The 10,178-nt window shown below is 51.4% G+C and overlaps 1 protein-coding gene across 1 annotated transcript in view; it reads right to left on the bottom strand.

Annotated features, from left to right (window-relative positions):
- The window catches only part of LOC107120829 (GTP-binding protein REM 1-like), a 23,614-nt gene extending 14,346 nt beyond the window's left edge, over positions 1 to 9,268 (bottom strand). The window contains exons 1-2 of the mRNA XM_015423600.1: positions 8,936 to 9,268; positions 7,297 to 7,367 (exon numbers count right to left, since the gene is read on the bottom strand). Coding sequence (XP_015279086.1) covers positions 7,297 to 7,367; positions 8,936 to 9,266 — 402 coding nt within the window. The 5' untranslated portion in view covers positions 9,267 to 9,268. The remainder of the gene's footprint in view (positions 1 to 7,296; positions 7,368 to 8,935) is intronic.
- Between the last annotated feature and the right edge of the window lie 910 nt (positions 9,269 to 10,178).

The raw sequence follows: 10,178 nt of genomic DNA, 5'->3' as shown, positions 1-10,178 counted from the left end.
GGGCTCTGTACTGCCGGAGCTCTGCTCCTGTGCGCTCCTACAGGAAATGACGCCTGCAGATAGGTGTTTGGGTGTCGAAACTGTGGGGGTCTATTTTATTTACTGATTTACTTTATGTTATTTATAATCTGCCTTGCTCACTCAGACTCAAGGAGGATCACAAAGAGGAAAAGAAGAGATTGGATTTATACCCCCCCACCCTTCCCTATCTGAAGGAGTCTCTGAGCGGCTGACAATCTCCTCCCCTCCCCCTCTCCACAAAAGGCACCCTGGGAGGCAGGTGGGGCTGAGAGAGCTCTCTCTCTCGGACTCTTGAGAGAACAGCTCTGCGAGAACTTGTGACTGGCCCAAGGTCACATCAGCCGCTGCATGTGGGGGACTGGGGGACTCAAACCCGGTTGTCCCAGATTAGAGTCCGCGCTCCTCACCACTGCACCAAACGGGCTCTCGAGTGAGTCAATTCAATCGATGGGACACTCAATACACCAGGCAATCAGATTAGGGTAGCAGAATCAAACAGATGTCTAAAAACAGAAATGAAGCCAAGCTAGAAGTCTCAACACGACACATTAAGATGGATCGAGACAGGTAGCCGTGCTCGTCTGGCAATAGCAGTAAAAAAGAGCGAGAGTCCAGGAGCACCTTGAAAACTGACAGAAACCGTGGCAGGGGAGGAGCTTTCCGGAGTCACTGCTGAAGATGTGAGCCACAAGTTTTGTTAGTTGTTAACAACACATTAAACGATGCAAAAGTCCATAACGGGACTCTGGTTTCAGCAAGCTACACACAGCAAGATAGACCACGGTCCCTAACAATTTTCCCAAGTAACTTTGTGAAGCAAAGGTAAAGGTTCCCTTGCTCGAAAGCCAGTCGAGTCTGACTCTAGGGTTGCGGTGCTCATCTCCGTTTCAAAGCCGAAGAGCCAGCGCTGTCCGAAGACGTTTCCGTGGTCATGTGGCTGGCATGACTAAACACCAAGGCATACGGAACGCTGTTCCCTTCCCACCAAAGTGTTACCTATTTATCTACTTGCCATTTCTTGCTTTCAAACTGCTAGGTTGGCAGGAGTGAAGCAATTAGTGAAGCAGTTAGTGCAGCACGAATCCATTGCCTGTGTAGAAAAACCCTCTACGGTCATTCCGTTTTCCAGAGTGTGCGGAAAGCCGGGAGAGGGGGAGCCTCCCTGACCTCCTCAGGCAGACCCTTCCACAAGGTGGAGGCCACCACAGAGAAGATACTGCGTGCGGGCAGCTGTTGATCTTGCCCATTTGTGGGCTGGAACCTTCAGAAGAGTCAGTTTGGTGTAGTGGTTAGGAGCGCGGACTCTAACCTGGGAGAACCGGGTTTGATTCCCCACTCCTCCACATGCAGCTGCTGGTGTGACCCTGGGTCAGTCACATGTTTTCTCAGAGCTGTTCTCTCAAGGGCAGTCCTCGAGAGAGCTCTCTCAGCTCCACCTACCTACAGGTTGTCTGCTGTGGGGAGGGGAAGGGAAAGGAGATTGCCAGCTGGTGTGACCTTGGGTCAGCCACAAGTCCTGTCGGAGCTGCTCTTTCAAGGGCGGTCCTGGAGAGAGAGCTCTCTCAGCCCCACCTCCCTCACAGGGTGTCTGTTGTGGGGAGGGGAAGGGGAAGGAGATTGTCAGCCGCTCTGAAACTCCTTTGGGTAGTGAAGGGCAGGGTAGAAATCCAATCTCCTGTTCTTTTTCATCTCTGCCACTGAGTGGACTCTAATCTGGAAGAACCGGGTTTGATTCCCCCACTCCTCCACATGCACCTGCTGGTGTGACCTTGGGTCAGTCACAAGTTCTCTCAGAGCTGTTCTCTCATGGGCAGTCCTCGAAAGAGCCCCCCCAGCCCCACCCGCCTCCCAGGGTGTCTGCTGTGGGGAGGGGAAGGGAAAGGAGCTTGTGAGCCGCTCTGAGACTCCTTCGGGTAGTGAAGGGCGGGGTATACATCCCGTCTCTTCATCTCCTACCTTGGTCAGGTAAGCGAAGCTGTCGTGGCAGAGCACAGCGGGAGAGGTGATCCCACAGATATGAGGGACCAGAGCCTTGGAGGGCTTCGTATGTGACCACTGAGCCCTTCAACAGAGCCCAGCACTTGATGAAGTGAAGCCAGTGAGGTGCCTGCGGGATAACAGCCAAGCCGCAGCATTCTGCACCAACTGGAGTGGTCGCCCTAGAAGCCCATGCATCTCCACCCCCACCCCCCATTCCTTGGAGAAAACACAGGGCACTGGCATAACAAAACAGAAGGGAAGCATTCGCTGTTGTAGATTTTACGGGCTGTGTGGCCGTGGTCTTGGCATCAGAATCATAGAATCATAGAATGTTAGAGTTGGAAGGGACCTTGCAGGTCATCTAGTCCAGCCCCCTGCACTCTGCAGGAGCAGAGCCGAAAGACAGCCCTACAACATACCCAAAAGAGGGTTGTCCAGCCTCCGCTGGGTTGTCCAGCCTCCGCTTAAAAACGTCCAGCGAAGGAGCCTCCACCACCTCCCGAGGCAGACTGTTCCACTGCTCAACCACTCTGACAGTTAGGAAGCTTCTCCTGATATTTAGCCAGTAACGACTCACTTGTAATTTCCACCCATTAGATCGAGTCTCGCAATCCGGAGCAAGTGAGAATAGATCTGCTCCATCTTCTACCTGACAGCCCTTCAGATATCTGAAGACTGCAGTCATGTCCCCTCTAAGCCTTCTCTTGCCCAGGCTAAACAGACCCAACTCCTTCAGCCTGTCCTCGTAAGACTTGGATTCCAACCCTCTCACCATCCTGGTTGCCCTCTTCTGGACACGCTCAGGCTTGTCAACATCCTTCCTACAATGTGGTGCCCAAAACTGGACACAGGACTCCAGGTGAGGCCTGACCATCACAGAATAGAGTGGAACGACCACCTCCCGTGATCTGGACACAATGCTTCTGTTAGTGCATCCTAAGACTGCATTAGCTTTCTTCGCAGTCACATCGCACTGCAGGCTCATGTTTAGCTTGTGATCAACCAGAACCCCTAGATCACCTAGATCTTTCTTGGTGTTCTCTCTTGAGCCTTCCCAAGTTTAGGAGCAGGAGTTCAGAATTCTCATTCTTATTATCCATCACTAGTGATGTGACTAGACAGAGGTAGGTGGGGCTGAGAGAGCGATGAGAGAACTGTGACTGACTTGAGGTCGCCCAGCTGGCTGCATGTGAAGGAGTGGGGAATCGAACCCGGTTCTCCCAGATTCAAGTCCCCTGCTCTTAACCGCAACACCAAATTGGCTCAGATACTGGCTAGATATTAGGATTCCCCCCCCCCCAGTAAGAGTAGTTCAGCAGTGGAGTCGGTTGCCTCGGGAGGAGGTGAGCCCCCCTTCCCTGGCCGTCTTTAAGCAGCAGCTGGACGAACACTCGCCAGGGATGCTTTAGGTTGATCCTGCATCGAGCAGGGGGTTGGACTAGATTGCCTGTATGGCCTATGGCCCCTTCCAGCGCTGTGATTATATATGAGAAACAAAAGTAGTTGCAAAAGTCCACTTGCAAACAATTGCTTAAGTGTATTATTGATTGATTTGATTTGATTTGATTTGCTAGGCGGCCCTTTCCTACAGGCATTATTCAGCATGTGGGAAAGCGCCTTGAATAAATGAGGATGCTGCAATAAATACTTGGGTGCTGGCTGAACCCTAACAGCTGTTTCATTGGGTAACATAAGAACATAAGAGAAGATAAGAGAAGCCAATGTTGGGTCGGGCCAATGGCCCATCGAGTCCAACGCTCTTGTCACACAGTGGCCAAAAATACCAGGTGCCCTCAGGAGGTCCAGCAGTGGGGCCAGGACACTAGAAGCCCTCCCACTGTTGCCCCCCCAAGCACAAAGAACAGAGCATCACTTGCCTTAGACCGAGTGTTCCTATAAGAACATAAGAGAAGCCAATGTTGGCTGGAAATAATTTCAATGTGGGCTCCACGTGGAGGAACCCTTTCATGGCCACAGACTATGTGGGAGCAACCAGTGGTGTGCCACGTGTCCTCCACGGACGTGGACAGTGTAAATGGAGAGGGCAAAGGAGAATAGGCTACCAACACAGGGGAAGCGGCCACTTAATCGATTTTTCAGCATAACAGATTGTCCACACAACTAGCTTTGAAGTGGGCTTAGGTAGATTCATGGAGGAGAGGTCTATCAGTGGCTACTAGCCATGGGGACTGAGGGAAATCTCCACAGTCAGAGGCACTAAACCTTTGAATCCTAGAGGCAGGAGGCAACATCAGGGGAAGGCCTCGGCCTCTATGTCCTGTTCTTGGGCCTCCAGAGAAACTGGTTGGCCACTGTGTGTGAGACAGGATGCTGGACTAGATGGACCACTGCTCTGATCCAGCAGGGCTCTTCTGATGTTCTTATGAAGGCCTCTCCAGCAGGGCTCTTCTGATATTCTTATGAAGGCCTCGGCCTCCATGCCCTGTTGTTGGCCCTCCAGAGGAGCTGGCTGGCCACTGTGTGAGACAGGATGCTGGACCAGATGGACCCTCACTGGTCTGATCCAGCAGGGCTCTTCTTAGGTACTTATGAAGGCCTCGGCCTCTCTGCCCTGCTGTTGGCCCTCCAGAGGAACTGGTTGGCCTCTGTGTGAGACAGGATGCTGGACTAGAGGGACTATTCGTCTGATCCAGCAGGGTTCTTCTTATGTTCTTATGAAGACCTCAGCCTCTATGGCCTGTTGTTGGCTCTCCAGAGGAACTGGTTGGCCACTGCGTGAGACAGGATGCTGCACTAGAGAGGCCACTGATCTGATCCGGCAGGGCTCTTCTTATGGTCTTATCAAGGGAAAGCCTCAGCCTCTCTGCCCTGTTGTTGGCTCTCCAGAGGGACTGGCTGGCCCCTGTGTGAGACAGGATGCTGGACTAGATGGACCACTGCTCTGATCCAGCAGGGCTCTTCTGATGTTCTTATGAAGGCCTCGGCCTCTCTGCCCTGTTGTTGGCCCTCCAGAGGAACTAGTTGGCCAGCGTGTAAGACAGGATGCTGGACTGGAGGGACCATTGGTCTGATCCAGCAGGGCTCTTCTTGAGTTTATTTACTTATTTTATTTATTTCAATGTATATTCCGCCCTCACCGCTGAACAAGAAATGAGAAGGACCAGGGAAATAGGTCTTCCTGGTTCCCCCCCCTCCAGGACTTTTTAAGTTTTCCAACAAAAAAAATGGAAAACTGAGGAAGTGCAGAAATTAATTATTGTGAAATATTTTATTTTTTGTAATGAGCAACATTCTTTTTAAGGACAACGTTGTTTTCCCTCAAAAGGTGCCGTATAAAGGATTTTGGGTTTTTGGTTTTTTTGTAAAACAAGCTACAGCATGTGATTTCTGTGTAGTCACATGGATATTAAGAATACTTTTATTGTTTAAATGGAATCAATTTTATCCACAATTAATTTGCTATAATATGCATGATAAGACAGACCAGTTCAACTTTTTCACCAAAGTTTAAATCTATATCCAATTATGGAGCTAGTTCTATTGTTATGGAACAAAACCGTTGCTGTGTGCATAATGTCATCTTTTTGTTAACGACAAAATGTGTGTTTTTCTATTTCCAACTTTTTCCCCCCTGCAGGCGACAATTAAGATAATGTTAGCTAAATTAGCACAGGGTGTAAGCAGTTTGTAGTTCTCTCTCTCTCTTTTGTACTGGGTATATTCACAAACTTTGCTTGTAGAAAATGAGGAATTTGTATTTTTGAATTCTATAAATAAATCCATTTTTACAAAGTTATAACTATATATTTTATGTTGTTAAAGCCGTAACACATGTTTAGGATTATTTAAAAACAGGGCAACTGCATATATTTCAGTTTTTCCTGAAATGCTTGCTATTCCCCCCCCCCCCGAAAACAACCTTCCCACAAGCTTATGTTCTTATTACGTCTGTCAATGGCTACTAGCCCTGGTGCCTGAAAAGAACCTCACACAGTGGCACTAATTCCCTGAATCCCAGAGCCAGGAGGCAATATCACGAGAAGGCCTCGGCCTGTCTGCCCTGTTGTTGGCCCTCCAGAGGAACTGGTTGGCCACTGTGTGAGACAGGATGCCGGACTAGGTGGACCCTCACTGGTCTGATCCAGCGGGGCTCTTCTGAGGTTCTTAGGAAGGCCTCGGCCTGTCTGCCCTGTTGTTGGTCCTCCAGAGGAACTGGCTGGCCACTGTGGGAGACAGGGTGCCGGACTAGGTGGACCACTGGTCTGATCTAGCAGGGCTCTTCTGAGGTTCTTATCACGGGAGGGCCTCGGCCTCTCCTCCAGAGGAACTGGCTGGCCACTGTGGGAGACAGGGTGCCGGACTAGGTGGACCACTGGTCTGATCCAGCAGTGCACTTCTGATGTTCTTATGAAGGCCTTGGCCTCTATGCCCTGTTGCTGGCCCTCCAGAGGAACTGGCTGGCCCCTGTGTGAGACAGGATGCTGGACTAGATGGCCCCCACTGGTCTGATCTAGCAGGGCTTTCCTTCTGTTCTTATCACGGGAAGGCCTCGGCCTCTCTGCCCTGTTGTTGATTCTCCAGAGGAACTGTGCGACCACTATTGTGAGATAGGATGCTGAACTAGATGACCGACGGTCTGATCCAGCAGGCTTCTTATCTTCTTATGAAGGCCTCAGCCTCTATGCCTTGTTATGGGATGTCCAGAGAAACTGATTGTCCACTGTGTGAGACAGGGTGCTGGACTGGATAAACTTCTGGTCTGATCCAGCAGGGACCTTCTTATGTTCTTATGGAGGCCTCGGCCTCTCTGTCCTGTTGCTGGCCCTCCAGAGGAACTGGTTGGCCCCTGGGGGAGACAGAAGGCTGGACTAGATGGACCACTGGTCTGATCCAGCAGGGCTCTTCTTATGTTCTTATGAAGGCCTCGGCCTCTCTGCCCTGTTGCTGGCCCTCCAGAGGAACTGGTTGGGCACTGTGTGAGGCAGGCTGCTGGACTAGATGGACCACTGGTCTGATCCAGCAGGGCTCTTCTCGTGGTCTTATGAAGCTTCAAAACATCTAGAAATTTTGCATCTCTGTTTGGAGCTGAGAAAAGCCTAAACTGCTTGGCCTTAAATTGCCAACCTCCAGATAATGACTGGAGGTCTCCCCCGATTACAACTGATCTCTAGATGAACGATATCAGTTCACCTGGAGAAAATGGCTGTTCTGGAAGGTGGCGTCTATGACATAATGGTACCCCCACTGAAGTCCCTCCCTCCCCAAACTCCGCCCTCCTCAGGCTCCACCCCAAAATCTGGAGCTGGCAACCGTATTGGCCCACCAGGGCTCTACATCAGGTGGCTCCTCAAAGAAATCTGTGGACTCACCACTCTCGTGGAAGTCGGAATCAAATGAATCAGGGTCTGTCAGAAAGACCTGTTAGTGAGATTGTTAACACTAGGTCCTTCTATTCAGGACTATAAAAACTGGACTGGTTCCATTTTGTTCGGGAGGGGCCGTGGCTCAGGGGTAGAGCACCTCCTTGGCGTGCCAAAAGTCCCAGGTTCAGTCCCCAGCATCTCCAGTTGAAAAGGGTCAGGTAGAAGGTGGGGTGAAAGACCTCCCACCCAAGACCCTGGGCGTCTGTTGCCAGTCGGAGTAAGACAATCCTGATCTTGAAAGACCGAGGGTCTGACTCTGCACGACAGGGCCGGAAGCGGGGCGGCCGGAAGCAGGGGGCGGGGCTTCGTCATGTGCCCCACCCCCCATACCTCACCCGGGGGAACTGCGATCCCCCGCGATCCCCCCGAAATGACCTCTGAGTAAGACAATCCTCATCTTGAAAGACCGAGGGTCTGACTCTGCATGACAGCGTCACACGTTCACGAGTCTCTTCCTTCAGCACTGACTTCCGTTTTAGTCTTCAGCCCTGCTCCCCCTAAGCTGAGTGAGTGTGAGCCGGCGCACAGTTTTTTAGCCTCCAGCTCACAGATTTTTGTCTTGGCTCAGGAAGGATGGGGCTCCAGAGCAAGCTAATTGATGCAGCAGCCAAATCGCTCGCTCACAACTTTAATGCCAGCAGCTCATAAAGTAGATTTTTTGCTCGCAAGACCCCACAGCTTGGAGGGAGCACTGGTCTTCATTTTCCCCCCTTTGGAGTTTCACGGCTTGTTCAGTTGCAGACAGGAAATTCCAAAGAGGCTAACGGTAGCATGGTAACCCTTTGAAGGATTTCTTAACAGAGAACCCCATACTATACCCCCTCTCCAGAACTACAGTTTCCATGAAGGAGGAGGAGGAGGAGGAGGAGGAAGAGGAGGAGGAGGAAGAAGAAGAGGAAGAAGAGGAGGAGGAAGAAGAAGAGGAAGAGGAAGAAGAGGAGGAAGAAGAAGAGATTGAATTTATACCCCACCCGTCACTTGGAGTCTCAGAGTGGCTTACAAACTCCTTTCCCATCCTCTCCTAGGAAAAAAGGAGGAGTCTTCTAAACCAGTTCAAAGTCTGTAAAGCAGATGCACCTTTTTTACATTGCTTCTAAACAGGGAAGCTGCATTTTTAACTCTGGCGAGTAACGAGTGTGCTGGTCACATGCGGGACAAACAGCAAGTAAGCTACGCTGCACAGAAGGAGAAGAAAAAGAAGATTGGATTTATACCCCGCCCTTCACTTGGTGTCTCAGTGAGCGGCTCACAATCTCCTTCCCCTCCCCACAACAGACACCTTGTGAGGTCGGTGGGGCTGAGAGAGCTCTTTCGAGGACTGCTCTTGAGGGAACGGCTCTGAGAGAACTTGTGACCGACCCAAGGTCACTCCAGCAGCTGCAGGGAAGATGGACTCTACAGAAACAAGGGAAACCTAAACACCACACTCAGCCGTTCCTGAGCCTTTCTATTGACTGAGTCACGTTCTAGTCCACAGAGACCAATCTCCGCAGGCATTACAGGAACGCAGCCACCACCACCCAAAACCCCCCCACAAATCAGACTCTTACCTCTCTGTTGTTCCGGCAGATCCTTCTCTTGAACCCCAGCAAAGAGATTCACCAAACTGGTCTTGCCCACCCCGGGGTCCCCCAGCAGTACCACGCGATACAAGGACTCCCAAGAGCTGTCGGAGGATTCAGACGACCAGCTGTCCCGTGTTTCAGGCAGGCTGGCTTTCGGCTCGCAGGAGGAGGAATGGCCCAGCTGCGGGTGGCAGGGCTCGGCTTGGACGGGACGGGCACCCGGCGCCCCCGGGCGGGACCGGTAGAGGGCAGGCAGAGGGGTGCTGGCCCGTCTCTGGGAAGAGGGCAGGCTCCCTCGGTGGAGGTTGAGAGTCATCTTCGGCCTGCAAACGGCAAAGAGGATCAGTCAGCTCTCCGAACGGCTCCGCCTTTGGGGTGCCTGGACCAGCGTTCCCTCTAAGCTGAGTTAGCGTGAGCCAGCTCACAGTTTTTTTAGCCTCCAGCTCATACACTTTTGTCTCCGCACAGGAAGGATGGCTCCAGAGCAAACTAATGTATGCAGTAGCCAAACCACTCGCTCACAACTTCAAAGCCTGTAGCGCACAGAAAGTGTTCCCTCTGAGCTGAGTTAGTTTGAGCCGGCTCACAGTTTTTTAGCCTCTGGCTCATACATTCTTGTCTTCGCTCAGGAAGGAGGGCTCCAGAGCAAACTAATTTATGCAGCAGCCCAATCACTCACTCACAACTTCAATGCCTGTAGTTCATAGACAGTGTTCCCTCTAAGCTGAGTTACTGTGAGCCGACTCACATTTTTTTAGCCTCTGGCTCACACATTTTTGTCTTCGCTCAGGAAGGGATGGGGCTCCAGAGCAAACTAATTTATGCACAGCCCAATCACTCGCTCACAACTTCAATGCCAGTAGCTCACAGACAGTGTTCCCTCTAAGCTGAGTGAGTGTGAGCTAGCTCACAGTTTTTTAGCCTCCAGCTCACACCTTTTTGTCTCAGCTCAGGAAGGAGGGCTCCAGAGCAAACTGGTTTATACCGTGGCCAAATCACCCGCTCACAACTTCAATTCCAGTAGCTCACAGACAGTGTTCCCTCTAAGCTGAGTGAGTGTGAGCTGGCTCACAGTTTTTTAGCCTCCGTCTCATACATTTTTGTCACCGCTCAGGAAGGGATGGCTCCAGAGCAAGCTAACTTATGCAGCAGCCCAATCGCTCGCTCACAACTGTAATTGCCAGCAGCTCAGAAAGTAGAACTTTCGCTCACAACTTTCGCTCACAGC

This window comes from Gekko japonicus, unplaced genomic scaffold (genome assembly GCF_001447785.1).
Source record: "Gekko japonicus isolate JY-2015 unplaced genomic scaffold, Gekko_japonicus_V1.1 scaffold4389, whole genome shotgun sequence".
In the NCBI taxonomy this organism is placed as follows: domain Eukaryota; kingdom Metazoa; phylum Chordata; class Lepidosauria; order Squamata; family Gekkonidae; genus Gekko; species Gekko japonicus.
Note: the sequence above shows the minus strand (reverse complement) of the source record. Positions and strands in the feature narration are given on the sequence as shown.